Genomic DNA, 18,482 nt, shown 5'->3' on the forward strand with positions numbered 1-18,482 from the left:
GACACGCAGCAACACCCTTCTAATGGTGACTGACGTGTTCCATCAAGACAATACCACGAGATGTAAATTGCAAACAATGAGGGGCATTTGTGTAACAGTAGATGAGATCAAAACAACAAAGCGCCCTGGCTTTGCTCACCAGACACGTCTGAAAGATTTCTGCTGCACTTTTCAACCACGGTGCTATTTAGATTACAATTACTTTAAGTGAACCACCAATAATACCAGCTCTCCTGCTACTGTAAGAGAGGCTATAAAAAAATTTCATTGTCAGCTGCATCATTCATCACAATAACCTCACTTCAACCGAAACAAAATCTCTGAGACATCGCCTCCCCCCACCCTCCCTTCCATTTTTTTATTTGCCTATAATAAGGTCTATATTCTGGGGAGCTCTCGGGCTGAATTCCATGCATTGTGATTCACAAAATGAAAATCTGGTATTATATGCCCACTGACATTCACATCAGCAGCAATTCATGCAGCAAAAAGCCATATGCCATGCACCTCCGGTTTAACTGCGCTACGAAAACATCCTAGAAAGAAGAAATAAAAATAGAGACAGAGACAAGAGTGGTTTCCCAGGATGTGATTATTATCCACGCTTTAAAAGAGGAATGACAGGGGCAATATCACAAAATATGCTGTTTTGGTGACGCTTCCAGTTAGGTTATATTATTTCCCTTAGTGACTAACGCACTCCACATGCAAGTGAGGAATTCTTAAAGGTTTAGGGAGAGTACACAAAAAGCGGTTAGCACAGATAACCTACTCTCAGTGCTTCTCCTCTGGTTTATCAGGCTTTCCACTCAATCATCTTTTTGAAGCCCGAGATGTTTATTGGTTTGATCAGCACCCACAGAGATGAAAATGAAGAGCACTTTGAAAATATGAAGTACCAACAGGTTTAAAAATTGCCATCTCCAGGGTGTTAAGCAGACCCGTATGCATTCCACATGAACACACAGACCTCATTACAAAGCTGGGGGATAAAATCCACCCTGCCACCGACGGCTGGGTTTTTCACAAATAAGAGATTTCACTGCTGAAACCAACAGCGACTTTCATCACTGGGGAAAGGATAAGACAAACAATTTTCTGACCAAGGAATGGATTATACTAATTTTTATACTAATCCTCTTTTTTCTTTTTTTTTTTTTTTTTTTAATAACAGATGTTTTATTAAGACACCCCTTCCTTTCCTTGCTTTTTGTTTGAAGAATCCATCCCTTCCCTAGCGTACCCATCCTGGCAGATAAACGGGCAAAATTTCAGCTTTAAAATGCTCTTCCTTTTCCCCTCCATGAAATCCTTGCACATGTGATCACTGGAGAAGGATAGTTCAGCTAGGATAAGAACTAGATGTGACCCTGCTACTAAGGACTTTCGAAGCCTTCTGGCAAAGACAGAAAATAGCAAAGATACTATTTTTAATGAAAAAAAATAATAATCTTTGAACTAGAAAAATAGTTCATGAGCTACAAGGTACAGAGAAAGGGCAAGTGTTGCTCCTTACTGCTTCATTATCCCTTCTAAGTACACGGATTTCACAAACTAATTTTTTACAATGTATTTGCATTTTTGATAATGATAGTTAAGGCTGAAAAAAATTTCAAAAGGAAGCAATTTTAAAATTTAAAAATTTAAAATTTAAAAATGTCCTACTCTTCTTCACTTCCTTTGAGCTTGACAGTCCCAACCTTTGGGGTATGAATATTTAAATTCAGATCTGAGTTTTACAGACTGACGCCTGGGGAAGCGGAAGACCCCATCTTCAGAGTCTTAAATACCCCTTTTTCTTGGGTTCGTGCCGCCTGAAGCAGCGGAGGAGTAACAAACTGGCTTTGACAAACACAGCGGGACACGTTTGGAGATGTGACAGGTGAAGATAAATGCACAGAGACGGGGAAAACTAAACAAAGCCGTTCCCAAATGAGCAGCTGATGGATCCAGGCAGCCTTGTAATATCCAGGCCGCAGAAAGTGCAGCGGGAACACTGACCTAAAGGTCTTAAACAGGGCTCTTTGTACCTTGCATTAAATTGCCCTGCTTAAACCAGACCTTTCTTAAGTAAGTGTTTGCTAACGGAATGGACCTGACAACCTTCCTGCACCCCGTTACGCTCTTCTAAGAGATTCCCATTGTATTTGGAGGATGATTTTTTTCTTCCATTAAAAAAAGAATATGCATTTTTTTCATAAATTCACGCATTACACAATTAATGATACAATATATTTATAGCAATTATGTTTCCAATAAAAGTTAATAAGGTGCTAATGGCCTCAGGTGTGAAAATGTGGAACTTAATTTGTGCTAATCTGCCTAAGCCTGGGGAATACTGAATTCACTCCATGTGAGAGTAATTTCTTTGCAGTATCCTTGATTGATATAAACAAAACATTTCCAAGGGAAGGTGTAATAAAGTTAACAGAGAGCTGCAATCATTCCACTAGCCCAGTGTTTCCCAGAGGTAAAATGCAAACAGAACGGCCTTCCAAAGCTTCTCTCCAAAGAAGTTAAATTAATCTGCTTCAGACTGGTGAAAAAACACCCATAAGAAAACAATAAATACTTTGGAGAGCATCAGTGAAGAGCTATTTATCAGCCCTTTCCCTTCTTATCATCAAAAGGAAAGGCAAGTGACAGACAGACTGACCAAAGGATTTTACTTTCAAGTTCATTTGAATTAATTTTTCCTCATTCGAGGTAATGGTTTTTTCACGCTCCCAGAACTATCATGTGCCATCCTCCTCTAAGCATCCCTGCAAGAGGGTGGGAAAGAGGGACAGGGACACAGAGGACAGCAGGGCCTTTGGGGCTGGAGCTGTGATGGAGTGATGGAGGAGGCTGGAGCAAATGGCCAGACATCACAGAATGCTATGGGGTTGGAAGGGACCTCTGGAGATCATCTACTCCAACCCCCTGCCAAAGCAGGTCCACCCAGAGCAGGTTGCACAGGAATGTGTCCAGGTACAACCTGGTTCTACTTTTTGCTTGAGCTCTGGGTGCCTTTGCCTCCTTCCTGTAAAATGGGGTTGTGAAGCCTCAGCCAACTCCGAAACAAGCAGAAGAGTGCAGAAAAAATGTTAGTGCCGCTAGAGGGGATTACTTGAGCGTAACCTGCTCCTCCTCCAGATCACAGAATCACAGAATCCTCGTGGTTGGAAGGGACCTTTGAGATCATCGAGTCCAACCAACAAAAAAAAAAACCCCAAAAAACCAAACCAAAACAAAAAAAAACCACAAAACAAAACAAAAACAAAAACCACACAAAACAACCAACCACACACCACATCCACCCACAAACATACACAAGCCAACAATCTCGGGCACTAGAGCATGCCCTGAAGTGCCACATCCACACGCTTCTTAAATACCTCCAGGGATGGCGACTCCACCACCTCCCTGGGCAGGCTGTTCCAGGGCCTGACCGCCCTCTCAGTAAAGTCATTCTTCCTAATATCTAATCTAAACCTCTAAACTTCAGACCATTTCCTCTGCTCCTGTCATTACTCCCTTGGGAGAAGAGGCCAACACCCACCTCTCTACACCCTCCTTTCAGGGAGCTGTAGAGGGCAATGAGGTCCCCCCTCAGCCTCCTCTTCTCCAAACTAAACATGCCCAGTTCCCTCAGACTCTCCTCCTATGACTTGTTCTCCAGACCCCTCACCAGCTTGGTGGCTCTCCTCTGGACACGCTCCAGCAGCTCCATGTCCTTCCTGTAGTGAGGGGCCCAGAACTGAACACAGCACTCGAGGTGAGGCCTCACCAGTGCCCAGTACAGAGGCACCATCACTGCCCTACTCCTGCTGGCCACGCTGTTCCTGACACAGGCCAGGATGCTGGTGGCCTTCTTGGCCACCTGGGCACACTGCTGGCTCATGTTCAGCCGGCTGTCCACCAACAGCCCCAGGACCTTTTCTGCTGGGCAGCTTTCCAGCCACTCTGCCCCAAGCCTGGAGCGCTGCAGTGGGTTGCGGTGAAGCCCTGCTGCTTCCAGGTCAGGTGTGGAACTGCCACGGCCAGACCTAGCTCCTGAAACCAGGACAAGAAGAGTAAAGCCACAGGGGCATTTTGGACAGGACCTGGCCACAGTCTGCTGCTGGAGTCTCCTGGATTTGCAGAGTACCCGGTGGCAGCTCCTCTGCTGTGGCCACCTCACATTGCTGCCCTGACCCTTCCCAAATGCTCCCTTTCCCTCCTTATGGGTGACTTGCCATTATCCGATGGTGGCGTTGGCCCACAACACGTGTTTCTACACAAAACACCGCCCCCATGAGCACGCTCCTTAAAATCCTGCCCTTCAGACACTCAGTCACGTTTTGAAGCCAGCCTTACACCATTATTCGTACTACAGCGTGACGACTCCAGAGAAGCTCAGAAACCCGGTGGCATCGCATTTCCAAACTGTCAGCGAGCAAGGAAACAGCATTTCTCATTTTTATGTTATGCTTGGTTACCTTCTCTGTTATCTTGTCACAGAGCAAGGAAAAACGTTCACAGGGTCCGAGCATGAGCAATAAAACACTTTTTGTGGTTATCAAACGCACGCAGCGTTTGCTTTGGTATTTAATTACAGGACTCATGCCGGGCACGTGTTGTTTGCATCTGCTGCCGCTGTGAAGAAGGTCTCCTCTCCGGATTACCACACCAGACAAGTTTGTTATGCGGATACCTGTCAGCGACACGTATTATCATCTCGCCGGGCACACACTCCCATCCCACTCCTGCACGGGGACACCGTGCAGCCGCTTGGTGTGTCGCTGAAACAGCCGGTTGGCTCAGGGTACCCAGCTCTGCCCCCGGGGAACGAAGGCTAGCTTTGCCAATAATCCTGAAACGCAGTTTTCCCGGATTTTCTGAGAATTTTTCTTGTTTTTCTTAATTTTTCTAATTAATTTTTCTCATTAAAAAAATAATTTTTTCACAGGCCATTCAAAAAGCTGGTGTTTTATACCAGGATGATCTCAAACACACAGCCAGCGGGCAAAATAAATTAACTAGAGTTCTCAGTAATGAGAAAAGTGCATCAGTAGCATCATTAGCCAAACCTCATCCCACTTTCCTATTCCTTAAACCTGTAGTTTCAGTGAATGCAGCAGATTTTGATTTCAAGCCCCACACACCACAGGACTTCCAAAGTTTTTCAGTTTTGGCATCCCCGACTTAACTTTAGCCATGTTGAAATGTTAATCTGTGTCTTGTTAGGACCAGTCATTTTTGGCCGTCTAAAAACCTAAAAGCAGCTATCATTTTGCTCATTCTCTACAAAGCAGCTTCAAAACCTTGGTAGGTGAATCAAATAATTTATTTCATCTTTTTCCTTCCACACTGGGACTGAAAGCAGCAATTTTTTTATTTTTTTATTATTTTTTTTTTTAAGATGGCACTACACTAGGCACAGGATTAGCAAATTGTTAATATTGTTCTGGTCTAATAAGATAAGCTATGGCTGGCCCTGTGATTAAAATTACCCACTTGCCTACCCTTCTTCCTATAGCACGTGAACTTCAAACCTACAAAAAGTAGCAGACTGCAACCTCTGGTAAGAACAGAGGTAAGGGGATAAACTTGTTCCCTACATAACGTCCTGTCCGTGGTCTCCTTGTCTCATGAGAAATAATATGTGTATTTTAAAAGAAGATCACTAACAAGGTAGTGATCTCAATGTAAATCCTCGTTAGAGCAACACAGCTGCATTTGCTTAAGGACAATTAGTGAGGATCGACAAAAAATAGTCCATGCTTTCATTTGGCCCCATGGAAGGCATTTTACAGTGGGGCAATCACCTCGAATTCCATCGACTATCATGGTAAAAATAAACAATAAAAAAAAACCCCAACCATTTTAAGTACATCTTAAGTCTGTGTGGCAGCAGGGCCTGACTCCCCTGAGCAGAGCGTGGGTGGTTCCTGCGTGAGGGCAAACTGACTGATGGGCACCTATTAAATGGGCAGGCTGGTGATGAAGGTGTCTAGATGCTGGAGTGTGGAGATAACTCAGTCCAGCCTTCTTTACAGCGAGCACCGACTCCCAAAATCAATATGCAATGCTTTCTTCTGCTGCAATAAAACATGTAGAATTATGTAAAGCTCGGAGACAAGATTATATTTTCGAAGTCATAAACCATGCTGTCTGCTCACAACTGACTGTGGAGGACAGAGCTTGTAAAAAGTCCTTTGATCATCTGTAGGCTCAAAGAAAAACAAAAAGGTTTCAAATGGCATTGTTGCCACTTGCATGTCTGTCTATCCAACTGCATCTTAATTTCTCTAGAAAACTCACCAGACATGAATTATGCATGTCTTAAAGTGTTATAAAGGCATAATATAAGCTTAGCTGCCTGACTGATTTATTCTATTCAGATATCTACCAGTATATTGAGAGAATGTAAAAAAGGTTTTAGGTCTGACAGTATCGTGCTACGACCGTAGAGATCCAAGGCCTTTTTCTAATGCAAGAGTTGACAAAAGGTGTCTGTTTCAATGCACGAGAATCAGAGAGACAAAGCATGAGATCATAAATGTTTCACTAAAACACCATAAAACCCTTCCAACTATGAGCAAAGCGCTGGTTTAATTTTTTTTTTTTTTTAAGCTTTAAAAATTAACAAGCCTATATAAAATCTCCCCAGCATGGACTGAGGAGCCATGATAGTTCCTTATGCCATTTTCTCATCAAAGGGAAGTTTTAATCTGATGCTTAAAAACCCCTTGAGAATCGGCACTGACACCTGAGGGGAAGCATTCAATCACTTCGTTCAGTGCCTATCACTCTCCAGTGTAAGAGAAGGGGAAATGAATCTCTATATGTGCCCACAGACCTCCTATAGCCCCTCAACGTACGAGCTGTTGCGATTAATCAAAAGTTTAAAACTAAACCAAAAGCTCCTTTTCTTCAATTGTGATTAAAGATCAAAGCAAGCGGATTAGCTCTTCAACAGAACCTCCAGGTCTCCAGACTTACCATCCAATATACTGAGAGCGTCCAATTTTGTTTTGGAGATTTTTGGGGAGGAAGGGAAGGAGGAGGAAAACGAATGATCCCACATCAGCCAGGTGGGTAGCAAACCATAGCAAAGTGGTGTTTCACACATTACCATGACAATCAAGGCATCGAAACTAAAAATTAGTAACACAAAGAGAAGACAACAGAGAATTTTTCCACAGCAACTAAGCTACTGCATCTTGTCAGGCCTGCTTTCTCCATGTTCACTCCCGAAAGTAGGGGGTGAAGGCTCCCTGGGGTCCACATGGCTTTCCCCTGCCAAGTTTTTGAAAGTAACTACACAGAAACAGGGGCCCTGAGCACAGGGGAAGGACGCAGAAAAATGTGTCATTATCACCAAAACCTCTTGCTAGGTAAGGATGAAAAATGGTGGTGTTTAGTTTGGTGAAGCCATCAGCACCATCAGCACCGGCAGCTGTCACCCACAAACCAGATGGGTAAACCCTGGGTACCACTATGTAACGTTAGCATCCCCCACAAATCCAGAAGTGCTTCACAAGCCCACGCAACAACAGTTCGCTTCACTCACAGATCCCTTCAGACATTTATCAGCTGAGTAATGCACATCACCACCACATGTCACTCCAAGTGGGTAAGAGCACAAAAATCTCCTTATGACTAAAAGAAAGGATTCAGATGAGCAGATGTGTTGGAGTCCGCAACACAGGAAGGACATGGACCTGTTGGAACGGGTCCAGTGGAGGGCCACGAAGATGATCAGAGGGCTGGAGCACCTCCCCTATGAAGACAGGCTGAGAGAGCTGGGGTTGTTCAGCCTGGAGAAGAGAAGGCTCCGGGGAGACCTCATAGCAGCCTTCCAATATCTGAAGGGAGCCTACAGGAGAGCTGGAGAGGGACTCTTTGTCAGGAGATGTAGTGACAGGACAAGGGGTAATGGTTTTAAATTGGAAGAGGGGAGATTTAGATTAGATATTAGGAGGAAATTCTTTCCTGTGAGGGTGGTGAAGCACTGGAACAGGTTGCCCAGAGAAGCTGTGGCTGCCCCATCCCTGGAGGGGTTCAAGGCCAGGCTGGATGGGGCTTTGAGCAACCTGGTCTGGTGGAAGGTGTCCCTGTCCATGGCACGGGGGTTGGAACTGGATGGTCTTTAAGGTCCCTTCCAACTCTAACCATTCTATGATCCTATAATTACTGAACTGTTAGAAATTAGAGTCGTGAGGGTTTAGTATTCCTTCCCCTTTACAAAATCAAGAGGGATTTTGGCAGGCAGGGATCCTGGGCTCATCCCTCATTCACCGTAGTGCCACCACCAGACACAAATCCCGGTAGCACGAGGGCCAACGTTTCAGCTTTGCCCCAAGGAGTTAAAGATCACCTGTGTCGCCAAGGACACACGCAGTAGGACCCACCACCCGCTTTGCTGAACCTGAAAGAGCCGGTGGGTGAAGTCACAGGACTTTCAATAACAGAAAACAGAATCACAGAATCTTCTTGGTTGGAAGGGACCTTTTTGATCATCGAGTCCAACCAACAAAAAAAAAAAAACCACAAAACAACAAAAAAACAACACAACACCAAACACCAAAACCAAAACAAAAACAAAAAAACCCCACACAAAGCAAACACCCACAACCACACCCCACACCCACCCACAACCAGACACAACCTAACAATCTTGGGCACTAGAGCGTGCCCTGAAGTGCCACATCCACACGTTCCTTAAATACCTCCAGGGATGGCGACTCCACCACCTCCCTGGGCAGGCTGTTCCAGTGCCTGACCACCTTCTCAGTAAAGTCATTCTTCCCAATATCTAATCTAAACCTCCCCTGACACAACTTCAGACCATTTCCTCTGCTCCTGTCATTATTCACACAAATAGAAAACTAGTCAGATCAGAGGAGAAACCGCCTGATCTTCCATCAAGCTCCATAACAACGTCTAACACTGAAAAGCAAATTTCTTTTTCTTTTTAGGGGGATTTGGGCTGTTGCCAGACACAGGACCATTTTTTCCTCAATCCCCTAGGATTACTAATAATATTCCAAATCAAGTTGTGGGAAATTATGTACACAAAGCTTTCTTCTACTGAAACATAAGGCCTGTAAGTAATAGGCAGTTGTTAATTTTTTTTTTTTTTTTAAAACAACCACATATTATGAAGTAGTCTTAAAAAAGTTGTTGCCCTTTTGACACCTTGACTTTAGCTTTCTGTACTCTTCAGTAAATTATCTTGCTATTGCTCCTTCTGCGCTCCTGGACCATTAGGTAAGAGAAGCGTGGCAGAAATTCCATGCAAGAACAAGCCTCTAGGTCGTCCAGCTACAATGGCACACATCTTGGACTTCCCTTCTCTCTTTTGCCAGGGTTCTGGTACTGCTGCCAACTATCTCACCTAGAAGAACTCAACAAAGGTTATTCCACACTAAGGATTCACCTTTGCTCTGCAGTGGAAAATGGACATTCAGACCACTTCGGTAATAGTCAGCTCCAATTAGAAGTCAGGCATGACCATTCTTGGGACTGGAGCATCTCTCTGATGAGGAAAGGCTGAGAGACCTGCATCTGTTTAGCCTGGAGAAGACTGAGAGGGGATCTCATCAAGGCTTATCAATATCTAAAGGGCGGGTGGCAAGAGGATGGGCCAGACTCTTTTCAGCGGTGCCTGGTGACAGGACAAGAGGAAATGGGCACAAACCGGAACGCAGGAAATCCCACCTCAACATGAGAAAAAACTTCTTTACTTGGAGAGTGATGGAGCACTGGAACAGGCTACCCAGAGAGGGTGTGGAGTCTCTTTCTCTGGAGATATTCAAAATCTGCCTGCGTTCCTGTCCCACCTGCTCTGGGTGGCAGGGGGTTGGACTGGGTGACCTCCGAAGGTCCCTTCCAATCCCTACCATTCTGTGATTCTTACTAGGTCTCACAGAACATTTGAGTCTGGTGACTTTACAGCACTTCTATGGCACGTGCTGACGGAGTGCAGCAGTCTCACTTGTCATTCTCAAGCAACAGCTCTGTAACCAACATCTAGTCTCAGGGAGAGGTTCAAGATCCAGTTAAAAGGAGCCCAACAAAGATAAGGATGCCAGCTGGCCACCAAAGCACGAGTTTGTCATTCTTACAAAATGCCAAAGGTATCGTTCATCCTCATGGTAAATTAGACAGTTAAAATAGGATGTCTAGGGACCATTAAGACAGGTAGCCCTGATCTCCACAGCTTTGTCGGTAAATCAGGAGATTGGCTGAAACTTTCAGAATTTTGTCTTACCACAAAAAGGGTGCAATACTGAGGGCTGGGGTTTGTGGGGTTTTTTGGTTGGTTGGTTTGGGTTTTTTGCTTTATTGGGCTAAACTGCACAGCACTTTGTCAGGATTGTGTCCACTCCTGAATATTTTATCACTTTAGCGCTCATACGAAATGAAAGGGATGCACAGAATTATCACTGCAGCACTCTTTTTGCATTATTTACAACCTTGGAGGCCGTAGCACTTCAGCATAATATTGCAAACATAAAAAGGCAAAATTTCCCCTCAAGCCAGGTTTTTAGTTTCACAGTCTGCAGTGCAACACGAGTGAAAAAGGTATATGAACCTCCCTTACACCTCCCATCCCCTACCCCTGCTTTCTAAACGCTGGCTCTCTGATGTGCAAAGAATCGGAACAGATGAAACTCCACAGCATCCAGCAGAAGGGCGATTAATAAAACCCCGTGCCTCTAGGAAAGAATACATGGCCTTGTTTCACCATCCTGCCCGGTTATTCCCACCCCACCCTTTTTCTTGCCTTGTTAAAGTCCTCTGAAGTTGCCCTCATTTCCTTCCAGGTCTTGTTCAAGAGCTGAATGCAGATACAGAAGAAATCCTCAAACGATCTGTCGTTGCTGAAGAACATGGGATGGAAGTCGTTGCAGGTCTCACTGGCTAAAAACAGAAAAACAAGGAGGGGTGGAATAAAACAGGTACAGGCAGAAGCTTCAAAAAATAAACATACAATACAATCAGCCACAAAATTGAGAACACACTGTAATTGAGAGGAACCCCATTTCTAGTAGCAAAGTATATCAAAACATTATCCCCAAAAAAGCCAGCCTTGGTCTACAGTCCTAAAGACAATAAAACACAGTATAGAGCCTGTCTGCAGGAGATGAGAAATGAGAACAAGAGGAAGCAACTACCTGTTTGCCTGAATATCCTCTCAATGGGTGTTTTGTTTGTGCCAAGTTCTGTTGTTCAGGCTGGGCCACAAAGACACAGGGAAGAAGCACGAGCCTCCTCATCAAAACAACAGCCTTCCCCACAGCTAACAGCACGTACCACGTTGCCTGCTGAGAACCAAACACCCAACCCCAGCAGTCACAAAACCATGTTAGATCAACGCACACACGCCAATGTGAAGCTCTGCTGACACAGCAGATGATCTACCATCTTGTACATGGATATACCACAGAGGGAACCAGAGAAATCTAGACAGACACATAGACGAGAATGTAAAATGATTACATTTGTTCTTCGAAAATAGCTGGAAATAAGAAAAATGGATCTTCTGTCACCTATCCCGTATCTGAGATGGTGACAAAAACCCACCAAACCAAGCCCAAACTTCTTTTTTTTTTTTTAATCAAATACCAGCTTTAAGGAAGGAAAAAAAAAAAGAACACTATATAACGATGTTCTCAAAAAGGAAAAGTACCGTTTGTCAAGACTGCTGTCAATCTCCTTGAGCGAAGAATGGATTTTCAAAAACTAAGGGCTGAAGCAATGCTGACCTCTGGGCACGTCTGAGCAAACTGGGAACAGAAGGACTTTAGCCAAGGACTGAAAGGGATCCTTAATCCCTGCCATGACTTGCAGGGCCACCTCAGTAGGTTGTGTATTTATGTTCTTAAAAAAAAAAAGTCAAGTTGACTAAGCCTTTCTTCATATACCCAGTCCCTGAATCTCTCAGCTTTAGCTTTCACCTCTGCATGAGTGGTTCTTCGGACTTTTCCAGCGGTCTCACACATTCCTATAGAGCAGAATCTTCCCTTCAATCAGGATCAAACAGCCACTGCTTATTCACACTTCACAGAATCACAGAATGCTATGGGGTTGGAAGGGACCTCTGGACATCATCTAGTCCAACCCCCCTGACAAAGCAGGTCCACCCAGAGCAGGTTGCACAGGAATGTGCCCAGGCAGGTTTGAATGTCTCCAGAGGAGGAGACTCCACCACCTCTCTGGGCAGCCTCTTCCAGGGCTCTGCCACCCTCACAGCAAAGAAGTTCCTCCTCACGTTTACATGGAACTTCTTATGTTCCAGTTTGTGCCCGTTCCCTCTTGTCCTGTCCCTGGGCACCACTGAAAAAAGACTGGCCCCATCCTCCTGACACCCACCCTTTAAGTATTTATAGGTGTTGATCAGATCCCCCCTCAGCCTTCTCTTCTCTAGATTAAGTCTAGTCTCTTATGAGACTTCCTCCTCTGCAAGAACAGTGGAATCGTCGAGCATTGGGATAAACCGCCCTTTTCTTGGGGCTGGATTACTGCCTGACAGCTTCTTTCTCTCAGCGGAAGTAGAAAAATCAGAATTAAGACTCTGCAGGAGAATGTGAATGGCTCAAGAAGGCTGATTCCCCGCATCCGCTGCAAACCCTTGGTCCTGGCACCTCTTCTAGCCCCAAAACTGCCCTTTCAGCGTGTTTAGTTACCTCTGCCACACCAGGAGCTCTGCCATAGGAACATGAGTTGTGCTTAGAATCACCTAAACCCTGAAAGAAAAAGGGTTTCTGATCTTTTCCGCCAATTACAAAGCAAAACTCTGAAGCTTAATTGTAAATTTGCAGCTTAATTTTAACATCAGATTTACTAAGATCTAATCAATTCCTCAGCTACGCAGCGAGGATGAGAGTTAATTTTGGAGCACAGGTTTCATTCTAATCAAATAAACTCCATTTACTTCAAAGGATGCGTAGTCAAGGGGGAATTAGTCAAAGCAAAGACCTATATTTATGAGGCACGACTCAATTCCTTTAAAAGAATAAAATGCCTCAGGCATGATTTTCAGAGCACCTTCAACCTCCACTCATTCCACTGGAGCTGCAAAGGCTCAGCACTTCCAATAATCGGACCTGCAGTCTGAAATAATGTCAGAGACGCAACAGAACAGGTTCTCGGAGGGCCCTTGTCTTTAGGTCATGAAATACTACAATGATGAGAAGAAATAAAGTAAGACCCAGCAGAAGAATGCAGCCAGTACCTTCGCTGGATAAATCACAGCAAGAAACAAGGCAATAACCCCTCCACACGCATTGGCCTTTCTGATCCTCCTCAGAGCCTGAGCTTATGACTGCTCTTGCTCATAAAAATCAATAAATCAAAATTAATGGAAAGCCTAGGGATTCTCAGAATCTTGATCATCTGTTCTAACTCACGCTCCTTATGATAATCAGCCCCAAACTGTAGCTACTGCGTTGACCGTTCTGCATGCAGAATCAGAGGTGCCACCTCCCCCCCTCCTTTTTTTTTTTCGTAAGTAGGCAACACACTGTGTTTTATGCCTTTTCAGTCTGAAAATGAAAGAGTAAAAATCACTGTTATTGATATAAATGGAGAAAGTTAGGCCTGTTAGAAAGCAGGATCAATGTCTTAAAGCACAGAACAAATCCTCAGAAAAATTCAATGATAAACAGCTTCCTCAAAATTCCCACCAGCATCCAGATAGTAGAGCAAAAAAAAAAAAAAAAAATCTCCATACTCAACTTCAAAGATAGCTTTTTGTATGTCTTGAAAATTTTATCCAAAATAATATAATTCAATGGAAAAATCACAAAGAAGCGTATCAGCAGTGTTTACATTATAGCACACCTATAGGCTGCAGCTCAGGTCACATCGATGTTCTGCTCAGAGGGTTTAAACAGCTAATAAAAGACAAACCCTTGTCCCAATATATTCTTTCTCTTTTTGACAGGTAAGATGAGGATGAAGGAAAAGGCAACACTGTACTACTAGTGGTTTCCAGACCGGAGTAAGACCGAGTTTTAACCCCACTCTCTCCAGCCCCAAGTCAGCATCTCCAATATCAGAGCACTGCCCGTGCCTCTGCAGAGTGGGCAAATTTAGAGGCTGCTGAGTTTTACTAATTAAAAACGTCTCGGATTTATTTTTTCACTAGCTTGATGAGTTGTAAACTGAAACAGAAGCCCAGCATTAGAATAATTTGGAGACTTTCTACATGCGAGCTGTGCACAAAATTCCTGCCCTGAAGCCTAGCACTCTCTAACCTGCATTTTCCCGAGCAGGGACTAACCACGTTTATAACCACACAAAACACAGGCGGATGCAACGCAGGGACACAAATCATCATGATTATTTAATGACATCATCAAGTTTTAATTACGCCTCTGTGAGATCACCTTTGAAAGGCACATCACAGATGTCTGGCCCACATAAATCAGGTGAAGATCTTGTTGATTTTGCTTTCTGGGCACAGTTCTCAGAGCTGTAGATCAACGCGCCACCTCTCAGGATTCAAGCAGCCCTTCAAGCTCCTATCTGATCTATCTGATCTATAGATGTGACTTTGAGGAAGAAGCTTAGTTCGTTTCTCATCACAAATTGCACTGGAAAAAAAAAAAAAAAAAAAAAGAAAAAAAAAGAGCTAATTTCTACCTGGAAGTTTACGTGATTCCTTCAGGGTGTATTTTTAGTGTCTCCCCAATACAATTTTGTCTGTCAGTTCATTTCCTAAATCACAACAAAGGCATTAAAGCATCCCAGACTGTTGGAGCAGTAAACAGATTTGACATGTTACGGTGTTCCTCTGCGGATTAGTAGAAAACATCAGGGAAGAGGAAACAAATTGAGGAAGAACGAAAGAGTTACACCTTCATTTTTTTACCCCATCTCTCAATGCCCTTTCCCGTGAGAAACAACATCATCAGGGCCAAGTTTCTCCTAGCTGTGTTGAGAACAGTTAGGTATTTGCATATTTGCATAAGCCTGTCTTGGAAGGGCACCGATTACACGATGATGTTTGACTTGAAGTACAGCAGAAATTTAAATTTCAAAGTTGCCGTGGTGAACTGAATACAGACAGCGTGGATTTCAGGCTCCAGGGAAGGACAAGCGCATCAGGACCAGACACCAGGCTGGTGTGTCACCTCGCTGTCCAAACTACTATGAACAAAAGGCCACCAGTTCAACAGATGCCGGTTGACAGCTGGAAGTGCTGATTACATCTTTGCCCCACCTTAAGAAGTAGGCTACGTATAGATATCTATAAATGTATTCTACTTGGAAAGGAAAGGGAAAAAAAAAAAGAGAATACTTTTTTTTTTTATCTTAGAATTTATTTTGTGCAATACTTGAAAGTCGCATGGAGATAACCCCTCTTTCCCCCCAAAATCTACAACAGCAGACAGACACAGAAATATACCTCTCTAGGCGAGGAATTGCTCTTGATCTTATGAAACCTGGGCTTTCTTCCTGACTCTGTCAAACTGCTACGTTGATACTAGATACTCAGCCCCCATCATGTCTTTAAAATGGCATATGGTCATTGTGACCTCCATTGTGAAGTTCTTGAATTCAAGAAATGAAAAAGGTTGTACCGGTGTGAAAGCAGAATAATAAACAGCCGCAGCTACCACAAAGAAGAACGTTTGAAATTTGGAACTGCCCAACCCATTATTTTCAAAATCCATTCATGATGCTTTAAGGGAGACAAGTTGAGGAGATTTAAACAATCATTTTTCTGTAAATTTAAGGCCTGGCCCCATTACATTGGGAATGCATATCAAAGACAATTTGCTAATGACAAATGATGCACCTTGTTCATGGATGTCAGCCCTGTACAACCGACCTACAAAATACAACCAGAGTTGATTAAGCAGATAATAAATAAAAGTGGCAACGTGGCTGTGTATTCTCAAATATTTCAAGAGCAGGCAGACAGCTTAAATCCATCAAATTATTCAGTAAGCCATATAAATACGGACACCTGGCGTTAATGCTGTCACACATAAAGGGACAGACTGACATCCGTGGTGAGGAGTAAGGCTCTGTGCTGAGGGTGGTATTAGCGGATCCTGTGCGCCACGACACCCATCGAGAAACGCATCCTGAAATGGCATCAGCACAATTTTGAGATGACAGAAGCAGCGACGCGGAGCCCTTTGGGTTTGCAAAGTCCTAGGGAGAGAGGGGGTGGAAAACATCTCCCTGTCTGAAAGGTACCTGGGATCCATGAGGTCCAACCTCCAGAGAGATCTGCGTTTTCTGTTACTGAGCAGCTGCTTAATTCTGCACGAGCCCTTTATCCCCTCTGCTGCTCTCCCCAGTTTCACAGAATGGAGATGACAATATTTCATCAGAGAGGAGGCAGGTGGGAAGATCCATTGCACTTTCTGAAGTGCAGCAAGACCCACAAATGAAGGGTGCAATACGGACCTTGGAAATACCCTCTCCACTTGGCACAGCCTCCTCCGGGATTATTATTTGCCAACCAAAGAACAACTAATTCTCACTAGCCCTCAGGAGTAGTAGTACTGTAATTTCTGCTTCTCCCTGAAGATGCGACACAGTAAAAATAACTACTGCCATGATCATTTTTATACACGCAATCAAAAATTCTCTCAGTAACGCACAGAGTACGTAAGACAAAGCACACCTAATGCTGCAGAAATACAGCAATTGCCAAGTTATCTACCCCACCGATCACTGTAGTCTGCTGGCAATAATTTGAGATAAAACCTCTGGCTACCTTTCTGGTACGCGCCAGGGAAAACAGCGGAATTTAAGGCAAGGAAGGTCACTAGCAATGACAGCGCAGTAATGAAGTAGTAATACCGCTGCCAATTTTCTTTCCTGGGGAACAGCACTGTGCAGAAGACCCAACTGGTATCAGAACAAAAGCCACTCATACCTTTTACTTGGATTGAGAGAGCAAGAGGCAAGCAGCTAAGCTTCAAGACACAGCAAAATAATGCAAAATGCTAAGCTGCACTGGTTAAATTCCAAATCTAGAGGAGTTACGTGAGGGTTTTGTTTCACCTGCTCTGAAACAAAGAGGGGATGAGGAAGCAGCCTGCACCTCTGAACCATTTAAGATGTGCCACTGGTTTCCCCAGGGGTGTGGGTGTATGTGTGCGTCTCAGAAAATGTCACCTCAGACATCAGGAGTGGATCTGAATCCGAATCCGAATCCAAAATTTCAGCACCGAAGTAGCAGGCACACAATTACTGAGGAAAGCCATGAGCTGGTCATGTAAAGCAGGGCAAAAACGTCCCCTCTTTAACATGGTATGTAGCGTTTCCAGAGCACCAAAACTACCCAGAAATATATGGCTACAACAGACTTTCAACAACTTACCTTATTTGATCACATATTATTTGGAATAGAAACAATACGAGATTACTAAACGTGCAGAACAATACCAACTCAAACCCCTCCTAGAGACACAAGGGAATAGCATTTCTCTGAACTGATGAGACTTCTCATTAGGGAAACTGGAAGAAAAGTACACATTAAAGGCTTCCTACAGACTGTAAGCTTTCCTTTTTCGAGGCTGAAAATTAATTTCACTATGCAATGAAAAACAAGGATTCCATGAAGCCTCAAGCCTGACGAGACAGGCAGGACTAGGATGTTTACAGCACACGCAGCCCCAAGCTCTTCACTAACTCACCCAGATTTGCTTTGAAGGCAACTGCTGCTGTGTCAGAAAGACATCTCCCCTCCCTAAGACACCATTAGATCAAAGAGCCACTATGTAAAAATCCACCTCCCAAATAAAAGCGGTGGAAGAAGAACCCTGATTATTGCAGCACGAGTCAATAAAGCCCCGCACTCATCACTCCCAACAGATCCACCACATCCAGAGGTGGCATCTGTGCTACGTCCATAAGGAGGCCACTGAAGGACAATATCGGGGCAGACTCACCCTGCCACGTCCAGAGCTGATGGTGAACTGAAAGCAAGCCGGTTTTGTCCACATAAGCAGGCTGACTTTGTAAAAATAACTCCTTTTGCAACTCTCAATAGACATGGAGACTTCGCAAGACTGAATATTCTGGTTTGGAAAGGCAAACAGAAAACCAAAGTGCAGAGGGGAGAGTTACTAAAAAAGCTCTTACACATAAGAAGGAAACGAGGAAGATTACATCTAAAGAGTCAGCATCATGTGGATAAGGATTCCCATCTCCTTCAAAAGGCTAGTTTTATTTGGGATAAAACAGGTGCCTGATATTAATAACTCTGAATTGCCTCTACAACGTGTCACCGCACGCTCTTGGGCAAACGGGAAAGTGCTCTGCCTCCCTCTTCCCTCCTCCACTACTCTCAGTCTTAAAAAAAAAAAAAAAAAAAAAAAAAAAAAAAAAAAAGCAGTGATCAATAACAATAAGAAACCACAATTTTAAAACCCGATGGATAAATTGTAGTATCATTTTCAGAGGTGAGGGAGCACTTCACTGGAATTTGTCACACTTCGAGGAGAAAACTCGAGAGTGGAAATGGTATGAAAAACAAGGGC

At 43.9% G+C, this 18,482-nt stretch overlaps 1 protein-coding gene across 1 annotated transcript in view; it reads right to left on the reverse strand.

The window, feature by feature from the left end:
* The window catches only part of ELMO1 (engulfment and cell motility 1), a 372,947-nt gene that overhangs the window by 122,029 nt on the left and 232,436 nt on the right, over nt 1-18,482 (reverse strand). Inside the window, exon 17 of the mRNA XM_074150416.1 lies at nt 10,757-10,893. Coding sequence (XP_074006517.1) covers nt 10,757-10,893 — 137 coding nt within the window. The remainder of the gene's footprint in view (nt 1-10,756; nt 10,894-18,482) is intronic.

Source organism: Numenius arquata, chromosome 7, assembly GCF_964106895.1.
Source record: "Numenius arquata chromosome 7, bNumArq3.hap1.1, whole genome shotgun sequence".
NCBI classification, from domain to species: domain Eukaryota; kingdom Metazoa; phylum Chordata; class Aves; order Charadriiformes; family Scolopacidae; genus Numenius; species Numenius arquata.